Below are 17,457 nucleotides of genomic sequence, written 5' to 3' on the forward strand. Positions count from 1 at the left end.
GACATTGTTCTGCGCCGGGAAAGAGAGGCGCTCTTTCTTGACGCAAGAACTCCGATTGGTTGTGGAGCCGAAGTTTGGTGACCGGGTGGAAACTTAGTGCCTGACGCCTTACAATTCCGCCGATTTCAGGGTCCATCTTAGCCTTTCATGATGGAAAAAGTTTAACACCAAAAACATTTAGAAAAAAGTGTAATGAACTGCCATGTACCCATCACCCCGCTTCAACACTTACCAACATTTTGCCATTCTTGTTTCATTCTCCCTCATTTTTTTTTGTTGGAGTATATTAAGGGAACTCGTCATAAGGTTAGCTAAATTTCCAACAGATACATGCAACAAGATTAACTATAATCCCTTAATAGCATCTCCTAGCCAGTCCATTATTAATTTTCCCCTAAATAAATAATGACTTTTTACAGTCGGTGTGTTTCAATTGGGATTCAAACGGGCTCACACGTTGCATTCGGTTGATGATGCCCTTAGTCTCTTAACGCAGACCTCTTCTCTCGCCCCTCCAACCTTCCCTCCACCCCAAACTACTCCTGTTTTTCCAGTAGTCATGTACGGATCTGAGAGTTGGAGCTTAAAGAAGGCTGAGTGCCAAAGAACTGATGCTTTTGAACTGTGGTGCTGGAGAAGACTCTTGAGTCCCTTGTATAGCAAGGAGATCCAACTAGTCGATCCTAAAGGAAATCAACCCTGAATATTGGTATATATCAGTTGGAAGGACTATATATATCAGTTGGACATAATGTATCAGTTGGAAGTACTGATGCTGAAGCTCCAGTACTTTGGCCACCTGATGCAAACAGCAGACTCACTGGAAAAGACCCTGATGCTGGGAAAGACTGAGGGCAGGAAGAGAAGGGGGAAGACAGAGGATGAGATGGTTGGATGGTATCGTCGATTCAATGGAGATGAGTTTGAGCAAACTCGGGGAGCTAGCGAAGGGAAGGAAGCCTGGCATGCTGCAGTTCATGGGGTCGCAAAGAGCAGGTCGTGACTGAGCGACTGAACAACAACTCTTGTTTCCAGCCCTGCTTTGTCTGCACCCAGGCCTTCCTCAAGGAGAATCAGTCCTGGGTGTTCTTTGGAAGGACTGATGCTGAAGCTGAAACTCCAGTACTTTGGCCACCTCATGCGAAGAGTTGACTCATTGGAAAAGACCCTGATGCTGGGAGGGATTGGGGGCAGGAGAAGGGGATGACAGAGGATGAGATGGCTGGATGGCGTCACCGACTCGATGGACATGAGTTTAGGTAAACTCCGGGAGTTGGTGATGGACAGGGAGGCCTGGCGTGCTGCGATTCATGGGGTCGCGAAGAGTTGGACACGACTGAGCGACTGAACTGAACTGAGGCCTTCCTCCTCAGTGTCATTTGTTTGGGGCTGGCAGCCCTCCCGCTGACTTGCCCTGAGCTCTGGGCGGTACTTTCCTTTGGGCCCGCCCCTTTATCATCTGAGCCAATCGGAGCAGGGCCCGGAGGGCTCTGGCTTTCTCCCACCGAACTCTGGGCGGAGCTTCCCCCTCGGCCCGCCCCTTCCCCCTCTGAGCCAATCGGGACGATCTGCAACTGGCATGGCTGTCCTCAGCTCCTCTGGCTCCGGGCATACAGCTAGTGCTGCGAGGTAGTTCTGGCGGCCTCCCAGTATTCACACCGGACCCTAAGTTTCTTAGGTCCGCAGACCTGGTCTCTTGTCGGGCCGAAGGGCTCAGGCTCTGAGGAGAATGGGTAAGGGCCCCAGACGGGCAAGTTTCGTGGGGCCAGGAAGGGAGGAAATCATTTTTCTGAGACCCTCGGGCCCCTTCCTCTAGAATGTGTTGCCCTTTTCCGGCCAGGATCGGTGCCACTGGGCGCTTGGGAGGACAGATCCCTGCTTGTGACCTGGCTTTTGCCTTCTGAGGCTAGGAGATTAATTTAGAATTGCGCTTCTGCCCTCAGGTAAAACACAGAGAAAACTGCCTTTCCCCATTACCCACGTGTGTTGAGGACTTTTGGTCCTTTCCTGGGCGGAGTGGCACCTGTAAGCCCCAAATTTTAGACTTCGTCTTTGAAATTGCCCGCAGACTCAGCTTTTGAGGCCAGGTCCATCCAGATCTCCCTTAAAAACTGTGGGGCTTGAGGTCAGTCATTTGAGAATCCTTTGCGAGTAAGCTTTGGGTCTCTAAGAATAAAATTAGAAAAAAAAAAAAAAAAAAGAGGAATACTTCTAGTATTATTTTAAGCTTTTCTGATGGAGCAGCTAACAAAAAGAAAAGTTAACTCGTAATTCCAAGTACAATGTTTTGACTTTATATTCCTTTCCTTCCAAATGCTATATCTAAATGAAAATAAATTTTTTTATTTTTTGAATTAGCATTTTATCATTATGATAATTATGTCATGTTATCACATAATGTGTATGTGTTGTTTTATTAGCGTTGTATTTTACAGATTTCTGAGCAGGGTTTTTGAATATGAAGATTGGCTTTTCTTTTATAATGCTTATAAGGATGGGCATCATTGTATGTGTAACTTTATAAATAAAATTGTTTATATGGATCATTTTAAATTTAGATCCTGCTTTGGATACCTGGGACTTCTCCTCACCTTTAATATCATTATGGATAAACAGGTTTTACATATACTTGGGCTTTGCCTTTGGTTTTAGCCTTTGGATTTGTTTCCAGATTGTCATCAGGAAGCAGGTGAGTGGAGCTGCTGCTGTTGTTGTTTTTTCCACTGGAGAGTATTTGGCATCAGATTTTATAGGGACTTCAGAGTGCAGATTTTCTAAGGCTTCCAGAAAAATATGGAAATTCTAAAAAGAACTTTTGATTACTTTCATATTTGGTCTCTAGACATACTTTTATCATGCCCCCATTTTTTTCTTGTTAATTTAAAAAAAGCGTTATTTATTTATTTGGCTGCACTGGGTCTTAGTTGTGGCATGTGGGATCTAGTTCCCTGACCAAGGATTGAACAGGGGCCCCCTGCATTGGGAGCGCAGAGTCCTAGCCACTGGCCCACCAGGGAAGTCCCTCTTGTCAATTTTTATAGATTAAGTTATTTAGCTTTTCTTTGCTGGACTGTGGACATCACATTCTTAAGATACAGGAGGATTTTGTAATGAAAAATTAAATTTTGCAAATACTGAAAATCTGCTCAGCACCTTTAAGGGATAGTAGTCTCTTTTATTTCCACTAATTAGAATCAGAAAATAAATTTGTACTGTCACTCCACTAAAACACATTAAACGTGAAAGTATGTATAGTTTTATCCTGGAGGGAATGGGAATCATTATAGTCTTAAGAAATGTGGTCCCTGGTTTTAAAGAACCTAATTATATCAAGGAGTCAATATTTGAGGAGTACAATCGAAAGATTAAGAGAATAATAAAATGGGTCAGTATCTGAGCTAATGTTCATCCCTAATGAAGTTGGGAGAAGATTGAAACTTGATGGATATTGTGTTTATTTCAAGAACAAGAACTCACCAGAGAAAACCACTCCAAAAGCATCTCAGAATTTGATGACGAATGGCTATATCTCTCGTCCAAAGAAGGAAGTCTTTGTGTCTGGAGTGAAGATATTTTATGGTTCTCAGACTGGCACAGCAAAGGTGAGAACTTTATATGACACTTTTCCTTGGGTCTCCTGATCTTTTAAGATAATCTCTGAAAAGTGTTCTTTAATGTCTGGTGGCCACTGTCTTGCAGGGTCTTTGTTCTAAAACTTGCTTCTGCTCAGCAGAATGGAGACTTGGAGTTCCAAGTCCATTATTGGCTATAGAAGTAGAGACTAGTGAGAAATGGCAGCAGTAGTGTCCAGTATGGGTCCTTATGTTCACAACTTCACACATCTATTTAATTAAAATCTATTTTGATTTCTAACAGTGTTAAAAGTATTAATGATATATGTTGAATACTGTATAGATACAAAATGCAGATATAGAGCTGAAAGATGCTTTAGTTGTATCTGAATGCTGCCTGTTTTTTTTTGTTATGAAAGTCACAGCTATTTATTGCTTTCTAGGAAAAGAATCTAAGGCTAACATGAAAATAAATTGAAAATTTCAAGTCGCTATTTTGGTAGAGTATTATAGAGAGTTTTACTGCCCTCTTGTGTATGTTTTGTAGAATACTACTCTTTTTAAAAGGTTTTCAGTAGTTCCTGCTGTGTATCCTAATTGAAGGTCACTTATAATTCAGTTCAACTCAGTTCAATTCAGCAACAGAGCATGAAACAGGAAGAAATGTAAGAAAGGCATCTGGGCTGCCAACACAGAGTCCTTTTTTTGTTTTTCATAAAAAAATCTCATTTCTAGCCTCTTTTATGCATGCTTTTACATTTTTTAAAAAAAGATCCAGTTAATACTTGCAGATAGTAACAAATCCATGCACACAGAGGGTTCATAATGAAAGTACACTTTGGAGAATCTATTTTAACTATTTATGTTTTTAGTTCCTCTGAGGGTTATTTCTTGAACCTGCTGGGCCACGTTTCTAGATTTATTCCAATTAGATAAAAGTTATTGACTCCTTTTATCAGTCAGTTCCTCAGATCTCAGCGCCCTAATGTTGTTGCCCTCATAGATGATATGAATTCAGTGGCACACCTCCTTTAAAGGTGTGCCATCTGAATTTGTCTGTTTGGCTTTGAAGTTGGTTGATTCATATTTGGCTGAGTATAGATGACTAGGTCAAAAGTTTTTCCTTCCAACTTTGACAGTATCACTTCAGTGTTGCTGAAGAGGAGGCTGGTTGCCGCATCCCTTCATAGATGAATTTTTTTTTTTTTTGGTTGTTGTTCCTGGAAGCTTTTAGAATCATTTGTTTGTCCTTGATGTTTGGAGCTTGTATGAGACAGGGTCTAGGGTGGGTCTTTTTCAGACACTGTATTGGATACTTGTGCTGTTTTGTTTTGGAAATTTTGTGTGAATTAATTCTGCTAATATTTCTTGGGTCAACTTTTTTTTCCCTTCTGTTTTCTCTGTTCTTTATTTCTGGGACTCTGTTGGATGTTGGACCTTTTGGATGGTCTGTGTTTCAAGGGAGTCACAGTGGTAAAGAACCCGCCTCCCAATGCAGGAGATGTAAGAGTCGTGGGTTCGATCCCTGGGTTGGGAAGATCCCCTGGAGGAGAGCATGGCAACCCACTCCAGTATTCTATCCTGGAGAATCCCATGGACAGAAGAGCCTGGCAGGCTACAGTCCATAGGGTTGCAGAGAGTTGGACAGGACTGAAGCGACTTAGCATGCATGCATGCGTACATGCTACATTTCGAGTCCTTTCTCTCATACTTTTTCTTAAATTTCAACTCCAAACCTTTAAAAAATTTATTTATTTATTTATTTGGCTGAGCTGGGTCTTAGATGAGGTATGTAGGATCTTCATTTGGGTATGTGGGGTTTAGTTCTCTGACTAGAGATTAAATCCAGGTTCCCTGCATTGGGAGTGTGGAGTCTTAGCCACTGGACCACCAGAGAAGTCCCCCAAACCTTTTTTTTTTTTAATGTCTTAGTTAGGTTATAGTGTTTTTAATTGTAAAAATTCCATCCTGTGCAATTTTTATAGCATCTGTTTCATAATTTAAAAATGCATTTCAGTGAGTTCCTTTGTCGGTCCCATGATTTAGCCACTCCCTCAGAGTTTCTGCTGCTGATATTTCTCTTTCCTGCTGCTTGTTCTCATCATGGTCTTGGTGGTCCGTGGTTTTCTGTTCATATTGGGGTGAAATGATGGGGTAACTGATGTGGCTTTTCTCAACTCCAAATAGATTTGTTTTCTCCGGTTGTAAATTCTTGCTGGATGCTCTGTGCACGGTGGCTCAGGGTACGCTGTGTGACCTATTGCCTATTGGCCCCACATCCCCCTCTAACTACCACCTCAATGTTTTTTTGTGTGTAGTATCATTCCTTGAAAGTGTGGTCTGTGCTTGCCGTCTCTGGTCTTTGTTCTGTTTTTCTTGACCCATTTCAGGTAGGCTCGCGTGACTCACACGTGGCTAATTCATCCTCAGTCTTTATCTTCCTTGACGTGTTAGCTGCACGACAACGCCTTCCTTGTTGACATACTTTCTTTATTGAACTTTGGGACACTTGTCTCTAGGTTCCCCTCCTCCTATGCCGAGGCTCTCCTTCCTCACTATCATTGGTGGATTTCTACCCATCTTCTTGCCCTCCAAAGATAGGAGCATCTCAGGGTACAGTTCTTCAGACTGTGTCTTTATCTGCACTCACTTCCCTCTCAAGGGATCATGTTATCTAGAGCTCTCAGTTCTGTTTATCAGAGTTTTTCTGTAAAGGGCTAGATATTTTATTTGGCATGTAATTTTTTAGATTTTCAGGTTTTATAGACTGTGTGGTCTTTGCTGAAGCTGTTCAGCTCTGCTGATGCCTTGTGGAAGAGGCCATAGATAATTTGTAAATAAATGAGCATGAGTGTATTGCAGTAGTGTCCATCACTCAGTCGTGTCCAACTCTTTGAGATCCCATGGACTGCAGCCTGCCAGGTTCCTCTGTCCATGGGATTCTCCAGGGAAGAATACTGGAGTGGGCTGCCATTCCCTTCGCCAGGATATCTTCCCGACTCAGGGATTGAACCCGGGTCTCCCACATTGCAGGCAGATTCTTTACCTTCTGAGCAACAGGTATTCCAGTAACCTTCACTTGTAAAGACAGAGGGCTGGGTTTTGCCTGCAGGCTTTAGTCTACTGATGCCTTAGAGCAGGCTTAGCTTTAGTCCCGGCAGGTGGTGAGCCAAGTGTTAGGCTACCAAGTCAAAAAGAGGAGGAGGTTTTTCCTGGGGTGCCAACATCTGGCTAGAAGTTGTAGCCTTCTCCAAGCATCGGTTCATTTTGTTTGGAGAAGAGCTTGCCGGAGTCTGCCTGGAGGTAAAAGGTGAACACACATAGCAGCTCTGGATTCAGTGGTCCCGTATATAGGTTCTCTGCTGACTGGTTCTCTTGTGGCCCATGGCTCCCTCCTATTTTTGTCATAGTGACTGACAGATCCCAGAGTCCCTCCGGTTTTCTGTTTCTCCTGAGGCTTTCTTCTGCCTGTCAATCTACTTCTGTTTGGCTTCTCTCTTCCAGAATTGTGTTCACAGTTGTCACATTTCCCATTCTATCCCCTCTTTAGTATTTCTTCTCTGTCTATATGTTTATTGTAGAAGGGCAAATCAGCCTGAATGTCAGAAAGCCAATTGAGATTGAATCCCTTCTGTGTACTTGTAGAGCGAGAACAGCACAGCTGAATGATTGATCTCTGTAAAGGTGCTCGAGAAAACAGTAGAAGTGAGAATAGTATTTGTGTTTATGGTGATAACTGTCAGTCAAGTGGGAAAGTTTTTCCTGATAAATGTCTCCTTCCCTGGCCAACAGGAGTAAATGAAGACTGTACCTTTCGCTTATTTAGTTTATTGGAGACTGTATTTGATTTTTTTCCCCTCCTATTAGGGATTTGCGACAATTCTGGCTGAAGCACTTAGCTCCCTCAATCTGCCTGTGGCAATGATTAATCTGAAGGACTATGACCCAGATGACTGTCTCATAGAAGAGGTTGGTAATTGTCTTATTTTTCCTTTGGTCACAACTTTCAATTTTAATTGACCTCCTGTGTTCTGGGATAAATAGACTCTTCAGATAAAATTTAATTTTCACGCTAAGGGATTTCCACTGGTTGAGTTTTCAGGATCAGTGAGAGGTGCCGAGTAGGCGGTGAGTGCTGACTCTGGAGTGGTTGGGGCTGGTCCCTCTGGGGTGTTAGACTGAAAGCTTGGTATGAAGTTCCCTCCTGCTTCGAATCTCATAATCAAGGAGGTTTGTCACTCACGGCCGGGTGCCAGGTATGTGAACCTACTGTCAGCCTACTGAAAGGTCAGGGGCCACTTGGGTAACAGAAGTAGTGTGGGTTTTGGAGTTAGAGAAATCTCTTACTGCCTGCAGGACCTCCAGGCATTACATCATAGCTGTGAGAGCTTAATTTCTTCACCTAAGGAATGTCCCGCCCCCTCCCTCAGCCTCACCTAGGTAGGGAGGCTGGCCCAAGCAGAGGTTGTCCGGGTGTGGTCCTTGAACTGGCAGTATCAGCCTCTCCTGGGGACTCATCAGGATTGCAGAGTCCCAGGTCCTGGCCCAACCTCACTGAAGCAGAATCTGGACGTGGTGGGGCTATGTTTGAACAAGTACCCCAGGTGATTCTGGAGCAGCTCAAGCTGGAGAAGCCCTTGAAACAGGCGTCCACAAACCTTTTCTGTAAAGGGCCACTTGGAAATATGTTGAGCTTTGTGGGCCAGCCAGCTATGGAGTTCTGCCTGAGACAAAGCAGCCAGAGACAATATTCAAATGAGTGAGTGTAACAGTGTTCGAGTAAAATTTTATTTACAAAAGCAGGCAGCAAGCAGGATTGGGCCTGTGGGCTATAGCTTGCCAGTCCTTTCTTAGTGGAGAAACTTTTAGCCGTACACGTCCATTTTCTTTTTCCCCAAGAACACATTGGAATGCAAATGAGTGAGCTTGAATCTGCTTGAAATTATTTGTTAAAAAATTATTAGCGGGACTTCCTTGGTGGCCTAGTAGTTAAGAATCCACCTTGCAATGCAGGGGATGTGGGTTCAATACCTGGTGGGGAACTAAGATCCCACGTGCTGGGAACTGAGCCCATGTGCCACAACTACTGTGTCCATGTGCTCTGGGGCCCAAGCACCACAGCTGGAGAGTCTGTGAGCCACAGCTCAAGATCCTGTGTGCTACAACTAAGACCCAGCGTGGCCAAATAAATTTAAAAAATTATTAACAAGCTTGGGTACTTAATTATCGTAAAGGGTTACATGGGGGTGACAGAGGATAAGATCGTAGGGTGGCATCACTGACTCAATGGACATGAGTTTGAGCAAACTCCAGGAGATAGTGAAGAACAGGGAAGCCTGTAGTCCATGGGTCTCCGAGTCAGACATGACTTAGTGACTGAATAACAGCAACAACTTATAATGTAGTTCCTGGCTTGGATCTGTGAAGACATACTCAAGCAGATGAAATTCTGTGGCTAATAGGACTGTTGATGTGGTTTTTTGTTTCCCATGGAGATGTTGATGCCAAGTGTTAAGTCACTTTACATTTAATGTTTTATTGTTTTAATTTTTCAGGGAATTTTTAGAGCTATTTCTTCTATATTTCTTCCTGACTGATTTGGCATTAGTTTCTAATATGATATTAGTTTCTAAGCTGGGAAATGGGGTGGAGTATATATGGTGAAGGGCACCAGGAGGTCTGTTGGCAGGAACAGAGGGCTGGGTTTTCTCCCCTGGCTGTGTTTTCTTTCTCTTCTGAAAATAAGTAACATTTCTAAAAGCACCCTTAGAGGCCACTGTGTCGTGAATGTCAGCATTTCAGAAAGGATTTTCTTGATTGAGATAACTTATGTCTTGGCCACTCTTCTGAAATAATGACTTTTCTTGGTTAGGTTACTAGTAAGAATGTGTGTGCCTTCCTGGTTGCCACCTACACTGATGGTCAACCGCCTGAGAGCGCCGCGTGGTTCTGCAAGTGGCTAGAGGAAGCAGCCAACGACTTTCGATTTGGCAAAACGTACCTGAAGGGGATGAGATACGCGGTGTTTGGCCTGGGAAATTCTGTGTACTTGAGCCACTTCAACACGGTAGGTATATTTTCATCCGGTCATCTTTTTAAGATGTGTGTTCTCCACCTGCCACCACCGCGCTGCTCCCCCGCCCCCACCCCCATATTTTCAAAGGAATTAGGCCAAAGGTAAAATTCAGATACATAAATATTTTGTTTACTGCCTTGCCACTGAGGAAGCCTGTTAAGTTTTTGAACTCTTCACTGTGCCTCTTGATAACTCCTGTGCCTCGGCGGAAGTGCTTCATACTGTAATAAAACACATTTCTGGCTGCGAAGTCATGAGTCTTGCCAGATGGGTTCTGTTTGTACCTTGTTATTTCATGGTCTTTGGCCCCAGAGGTGTTACTACATTTTGGAAGAAACTGATTTTGCTATCGAGTGGTTTCATTCTGACTATTACTTAGAAGAGTCGTTTTCAAGTTCTTCTTTACGTACTAGCTCCTAGTTTAAGAAAAGAGTTTGTCTGCTCCCTTTAAAAAAAAAAAAACAAAAAAAACTTCTGCAGAATCTCATCTGAATATATCAACTGCACCCCTGGATGGATGGGGCTGGAGGGCACCTTTTTTTCCCCCCTGTTCAACATTTTTTTAAATTGGAATATAATTGCTTTACAGTGTTGTTTTAGTTTCTGCCATACCACAGTGTGAATCAGCTGTGTGTGTGTATATATATCCCCCCTCTTGAACCTCACCCCCAGCCTTCATCCTGCCGCTCCCGGTCATCACAGAGCACCGAGCTGAGGTCCCTGTGCTGTACAGCAGCTACCCACTAACTATCTGTTCTACACACGGTAGTGCGTATATGCTAATGCTAATCTCCCAATTCACCTCGCTCTCCTTCCCCCACTGTGTCCATATGTCTGTTTTCTGCATCTGTACCCCGAAGCCCTTTTGATGGAGCGATTCCTTCTTCCCAGCAGCCACCGAGGACAGTCCCCCAGCGGAAGCCCCAGCTGTCGCAGCGCAGACTGGCATCTTCTGATCCGGAGGGCTGTTCTCGCTCACCCGTCCCTTTCTCCCGCAGGTGGGGAAGAACGTGGACAAGTGGCTCTGGATGCTCGGTGCTCATCGGGTGATGACCCGAGGGGAGGGCGACGGCAACGTGGTGAAAAGCAAACACGGCAGCGTTGAGGCTGACTTCACAGCTTGGAAGACCAAGTTCATCTCCCGGCTGCAGGCGCTCCGCAAAGGAGAGAGAAAGCACTGCGGGGGCAACTGCAAGAAAGGCAAGTGCGAGTCTAACCAGCGTGGCTCAGAGGTGGCGGAGCCAGGGTCCCATGTGCAGGAGGAATTGCCTCACAGAGACGCCGAGGTACGGAGCCCATGGGGCCATGTCTCCCTGTTTTCCTCCTGTGTTTGGAGATGCTGAACCTTTCCTCTGTCTGAAGTGCTTTTCTTGGCTTCCGGTTGGAAGGAAGAGCTGAAACTCAAATGGGGCGTGTTCTAGAGGGAGCCGGTCTTGGGTTAAGCCATGTTGGGCTGGGTGCTGTCCTTAACCTGTTCTCTAGTCGTTGCCTTGCTGGAGTCCAGTAGGTTTCTACCCGAGTGTGCAAGTGAGGAAACAGGCCTGGAGAAGTTAAATGTGTCCAGAGCTGAGCTCATGATCTTTTTACCCTTTAACCACATACTCCTCCTGTTGTCTCTTATTTAATGACTCCAATCATTCAAACTTGAAGGCTGTGAGTTATCCCAGATTCCTCCCTTTGATCCCTCACATTCTAAACATTTCTCTTTCTTCTTCCTTCGGACACCCCAGTTCCTTTGAGGCTTGTGTTGTCAGGCTGTATCACTGCTGTTACCTCTGGGCCACTGGTCACTTGTGTCTTTTGGGAACAACTTTGCATCCTCACTTCCTGTCTTTCTCTCCACCCTTGTTCCTGTCATTCCATGTATGCAGTTGTCTCTTTAAAATCTCTCCTTGGATGTCTAAGGTATCTCCTCTTTGACAAATTCAAAATGGAACTCTTCCTCTCTACTCTTCCGGTCTCTCTGCAAGTCTTTCTCATCTTAGGAAACACCACCACCATCTCCGTTACTTAAGAAAAGGAACCAAAGAGCCATTCTCAATTCCTCCCTTTTCCTCATTTAATTCCTCACTTAAGTCTGGTTGCTTCTTTGTTTAAATCAAGGGTTAGGAAACATTTTTGGTAAAGGGCCAGCTAGTAAATATTTCCAGCTTTGTGGGCCATACTGTTTCTGTTGCAGCATCAGTTCTGCCATATTCTTAAAGTAACCATAGATGATGTGTAAGTGATGGGCTTCTTTAGATTTGACTTGGAACTGGCTGGCCTCTAGCCTAAAATATCTCAAGTCCATCCAGTGAACTCACAATTTGGGAAGGATTATTAGACACTTTGCTACTTTTTACAATTAATGTTCCAGGATGAAGAGCCCTTTGGGAGCACCAATGAGGAAGAGTCTGATACTGAGGACCATCAGAGTTCAAATCCTGTCATTGATGTTGAAGACCTCGGCAAGATTATGGATCATGTGAAGAAAGAAAAGGTACCATAATTTTGGGAAATGGTGAGCTGGGATCCTATAGTTGGTTGACAGTTAGCATCATCTCTTGGTGCATAGTCCATTTGAGCTCATAATTGGACAGTTTTATTTCTCTTCCTCCTATTTTGTGAGTTTTATACTTTTTTCTGCTGTTGTAACATGGGCTTTGTGAAAACCTTTTTTTTTTTTTTTTCAAATTGGAGTATTGTTGCTCTACCCTGCTGTGTCAGTCTCTACCATACAGCAAAGTGAATTGGCTACATGTATACATATATCTCCTCCCTTTTGGAGTTCCTTCCCACTTAGGTCACCGCAGAGCACCGAGTAAAGTTCTTTGTGCTACACAGTAGGTTCTTATTAGTCATCTATTTTATACACGTGTTGTTGTGCTAAGTCACTTCAGTCATGTCTGACTCTGTGCGACCCCATGGACTGTAGCCCGCCAGGCTCCTCTGTCCATGGGATTCTCCAAGCAGGAATACTGGAGTAGGTTGCTGTGCCCTCCTTCAGGGGATCTTCCCGACCCAGGATCAAACCCACGTCTCTCAGTCTGCTGCATGGGCAGCCGGGTTCTTTACCACTGGCGTGACCTGGGCAGCCCCCCTGTTTTATACACAGTAGTGTCTGTACGTCAGTCCCAGACTTTGTGCTGTCTCTCCTCTTCGGAGGTTAGACTTGCCTCTTCTCCCACGGGGCGTGTTCATGCGCCTTTGGAGCCCTTGTCCCTGGCTGTCTCCCAGCCTGGCCCTTGCACCGGGTGCTGCGTGCCCTGAGAGATGTGCTTCTGACGGTCCTTGCTCCTTCTGAGCCTCTGGTTTCCTCTCTTGAGGTCTTTCATCTGTTCTCCTCTCTGGTTGCCTAGTGGGTCAGGATCTGAGATCTGGCCCATCCCTTCTCCCCCTCCCAAGGGGGTGCTCCTGAGTTCCTTCTTCTGGGAGCACAGACCGATTGCTCCCCAGCAGCAGTGCTTACTCGCTAAGCCACCAGTCAGGCTTTCTGGATTTCCTGGGCAGGAGTGATTCACCAGTCTGAGTGCAGGCGGCACATTGTAGCTTCTCTGAGGAACCCTCCTGGAGCCTCTTTCCTGGGGCTTGAGGTGAGATGCATCCCCTGACACCCCCAAACATCTCTTCATTTGAGGCAGATGGAGCTCAAAATACCTTACTGACATCCTCTGAAGAGTCCCTCAAGCATGTGCTCTCGTTATCTCCATACTCTCTACCCTTTCATACCCTTGGCGTGAGGGAGGCACTCAAGGTTGTTAAACTGAGGACTTCCCTGGTGGTCCAGTGGTTAAGACCCCACGCTTCCAGTGCAGAGGGGTGCAGGTTCGATCCCTGGTTGAAGAACTTAGATCCTGCATGCTACGCAGTGTGGCCAAAAAAAATTGTTAAACTGGTTCTCAGATATTTCCTTTAAAAATTTATAACTTGATGTGACCCTCTCTTTTGAGTTTCCTTTAATTTAATACTGTGTTTGCTGCTGCTGCTGCTGCTAAGTCGCTTCAGTTGTGTCCGACTCTGTGTGACCCCAGAGACGGCAGCCCACCAGGCTCCCCCATCCCTGGGATTCTCCAGGCAACAACACTGGAGTGGGCAATACTCTGTTTACATATGTTCAAAAAATTCAAAGAATACAACCGTCTGTCCTTGTTCTTTGTAAACCCACAGGTAACCACGATTTACACTTTGGCACTGTTCTTCTAGGTATTTGTTTTATGGCCTTTACAAACACACCTGCAGTTTGGTATAACTTCATGTTTTGGGCTGTACAGATGGAGTCATTTTGTACTCCAAGTCTACAGACTGCTTTTTTCTGTTTTATGTGACAACTTTCTTTCCAAAGCCTTGTGAGTGAAATCTGCCTAATTAATTTTAATGCCTCTGTAGCAGTCCACAGTTATGTCCTGTTGTTATTTGACTCTTGTTGATTAACATTTAGGTGTTTTCTAATTTCTGTAAAGAACACTTTTTTTTTAAACATGTTTTTAATCCCTGAATGGTACTCCCCTCGCCCCACCAACCCGATTCTTTACCATCTGTGCCACCGGGGAAGCCCTTTTTTTTGGCCATGCCATGCAGCTTATGGGAGTTCCCCAACCAGGGCTTGAACCTGGGCCACAGCAGTGACTGCACTGAATTCTAACCATTAGGCCACCAGGGAACTCCCTCTAATGAACCCTCTCCCTCTTATATTTTTCGTGGCTGATATAAATTTATCTTGAGTAAATTTACTCAATCTGTAAAATTAAATTTGTAAAAATTTCTGGATCAAAGAGAATTTTATCATTTTGGTGATATTTCCAAATTGCCCTGTGAGAAGTTGAAAATACCTTAATTTCTTCTCACAGTATAAGAGAGACATGAGAATGGTTGTTTCTCTGTACCCTTGCCAACCCCCAGATATTCTCAGTCTTTTAAATCTTGGCACCTGAAAGGTGAAAAACCATAACCTTAAAAAAATAATAATTTGCATTTCTTTAATTTTGAGTTAAATCCAACGTGTTTTTTTTTTCCCGTGAAGCGTCTCTTTCTGTCTCCCTGGAGTTAGACAGCTTAGAAAGTCTGAGGGCATAGTTCTCGAGACGGCTTTCACTTCTGACAACACCTGCAACTTTGGTGGTGGGGGGCAGGTCCTAAAAACCACCCTTAGATTTGGTCATTTGTTAGAAAGACTCACAGGACTCACTGAAAGCGTCCATCCTCATCATTGCAGTTCATGGCTGGGAAAGGGCAGAATAGTCAGCTGAAGGAGGAGAGACACAGCATTCTGGGAAGCATTCATTCATTCTCCTCAGGACGTGCTACTTCTCAGCACGGATGTGAGATAAGATGCTTGGTGCATCACCAACCTGAGAAGCTCACTGGAGCTTTGCCGAGCTTCGGTGTCCAGAGTTTTTATGGGGCTTCATTATGTGGTGGTGGTAGTTTAGTTGCTAAGTCATGTCTGACTCTCGTGATCCCATGCATTGTAACCTGCCAGACTCCTCTGTCCATGGGATTCTCCAGGCAGGAAAACTGGAGTGGGTTGCTATGCCCTCCTCCAGGGGATCTTTTGGACCCAGGGATGGAATCCGGCTTTCCTGCATTGCAGGCGGATTCTTTACCATCTGAGCCACCAGGGAAGCCTCTCATTATGTAGGTTTGGCTGATTGATTGCCCCTGTGGTTGAACCCAGCCTCCATCACAGTGCCCCCAAAGTTTGGCATGAGTCACCCTATTAGCATAAACTGTTCAGTGTCTCCAAGGAACCCACCACATACAACAAAGATAGTCCCCTCACACAGGAAGTTCCAAGGGTTTAGAGGTTACTTTGCGGGAATGGGAATCAGGCCAGACTTCTCTTTGGCAAGGTGAAATTCTATTTTTAAGACTTTTTTCCCCAAAGATTTATTTACTTTTGGCCGTGCTGGGTCTTTGTTGCTGCTCATGGGCTTTCTCTAGTTGCGGGGGATGGGGGCTCCTCTTTGTTGTGGTGCGTGTGCTTCTCGTTGTGGGGGCTGCTCTTTTTGCAGCGCACGGGCTTTAGGCTGCGTGGGTTCAGTAGTCGTGGCTCAAGAGCTACTGATGCTGGCTCAGTAGTTGTGGTGCACGGGCTGTCCTCTGAGCAGGGATTGAACCCATGTCCCCTGCATTGGCAGGCAAATTCTTAACCACTAGACCACTGGGGAAGCCCCTTTTTTTCTTTCTGATGTGGACCATTTAAAAAATCTTTATTGAATTTGTTACTATATTGCTTCTGTTTTATGTTTTGGGTTTTCGGCTGCAAGGCATGTGGGCTCTTTGCTCCCCAGCCAGGGATCAGACTGCATTCCCTGCACTGGAAGGTGAAGTCTTAACCACTGGGCAGCCAAGGAGTTCCCAAGGCAAAATTCTTTACTAAACAGGGTCCTTTGCCCATGCTTATATTGGGTTATTTGGCTTCTTTGGTAAAGTTCATAACCCCAAAATACTGTGTGTCAGACTCTAAACTACAATGCAATTATTTTCCAAATATAAAATTGCGATTGTTCCTGTTGCAGCATTTTGTTACTTTCTTCCTGATACTTCCGTGTGTTGGTGTTGCTGCTGTCTTTTTTAGTAGCTTCTGTATTTTAGAAGCCCTGCATGCATGCATGCTAAGTTGCTTCACTCGTGTCCAACTCTGTGTCCCTATGGACTGTAGCCCTTCAGGCTCCTCTGTCCGTGGGATTCTCCAAGCAAGAATACTGGAGTGGGTTGCCATGCCTCCTCCAGGGGAATCTCCCTGACCAGGTGTGGAACCTGTGTCTCCTGCATCTCCTGCATTTGCAGGTGGATTCTTTACCGCTGAGCCGTCGGGAAAGCCTTTAGAAACCCTAGCAGAGAAGTTATTAAGAATGACAAGTGTGTGAGATGTAGATTCAGGGTCTGGGCCAGCTGGTTTGTAACTTGGTGCCTTAAGGGCAATGCTTAATCTTCTCTGGCCTTAATCCCCTTGTCTGAGAAACATGGACCTTAACCTCTGCCCTCCTCACAGCACTGAGCGAGGTGAGAACCTGTGTGTGCAAATGCATTATAATCTCCGAAAGCCTGACGGATTGAAATGGGAAGTAAATATGCTTAGACATTTTAAATTCGCTTAGGCTTCTGTTGGAGTTGGTCATTGAGTCTGCTTTAGCTTTTCTGTCATTGTAATTAGCACTGGTCTGAGACCCTTAGCGTATTCAAAAGCAGAGACATTGCTTTGCCAACAAAGGTCCATCTAGTCAAGGCTGTGGTTTTCCCAGTGGTCATGTATGCATGTGAGAATTGGACTGTGAAGAAAGCTGAGCGCCCAAGAATTGATGCTTTTGAACTGTGGTGTGGGAGAAGACAGAGAAGGCAATGGCATCCCACTCCAGTACTCTTGCCTGGAAAATCCCATGGACGGAGGAGCCTGGAAGGCTGCAGTCCATGGGGTCGCTAAGAGTTGGACATGACTGAGCGACTTCACTTTCACTTTTCACTTTCATGCATTGGAGAAGGAAATGGCAACCCTCTCCAGTGTTCTTGCCTGGAGAATCCCAGGGACGGGGGAGCCTGGTGGGCTGCCGTCTATGGGGTCACACAGAGTTGGACACGACTGAAGTGACTTAGCAGCAGTAGCAGTTGGAGAAGACTCTTGAGAGTCCCTTGGACTGCAAGGAGATCCAACCAGTCCATTCTAAAAGAGATCAGTCCTGGGTGTTCTTTGGAAGGACTGATGCTGAGGCTGAAACTCTAATACTTTGGCCACCTCACGCGAAGAGTTGACTCATTGGAAAAGACTCTGATGCTGGAAGGGATTGGGGGCAGGAGGAGAAGGGGATGACAGGATGAGATGGATGGATGGCC

At 45.0% G+C, this 17,457-nt stretch overlaps 1 protein-coding gene across 1 annotated transcript in view; it reads left to right on the plus strand.

Annotated features, from left to right (window-relative positions):
* The first annotated feature begins 1,555 nt into the window (after positions 1-1,555).
* LOC104986716 (S-adenosyl-L-methionine-dependent tRNA 4-demethylwyosine synthase) overlaps positions 1,556-17,457 on the plus strand; it is a 148,458-nt gene continuing 132,556 nt past the window's right edge. Inside the window, exons 1-7 of the mRNA XM_010837406.1 lie at positions 1,556-1,733; positions 2,559-2,689; positions 3,465-3,602; positions 7,440-7,541; positions 9,445-9,639; positions 10,647-10,934; positions 12,005-12,127. Coding sequence (XP_010835708.1) covers positions 1,730-1,733; positions 2,559-2,689; positions 3,465-3,602; positions 7,440-7,541; positions 9,445-9,639; positions 10,647-10,934; positions 12,005-12,127 — 981 coding nt within the window. The 5' untranslated portion in view covers positions 1,556-1,729. The remainder of the gene's footprint in view (positions 1,734-2,558; positions 2,690-3,464; positions 3,603-7,439; positions 7,542-9,444; positions 9,640-10,646; positions 10,935-12,004; positions 12,128-17,457) is intronic.

This window comes from Bison bison, unplaced genomic scaffold (assembly GCF_000754665.1).
Source record: "Bison bison bison isolate TAMUID 2011002044 unplaced genomic scaffold, Bison_UMD1.0 scf7180017864072, whole genome shotgun sequence".
Taxonomy (NCBI): Eukaryota; Metazoa; Chordata; class Mammalia; order Artiodactyla; family Bovidae; genus Bison; species Bison bison.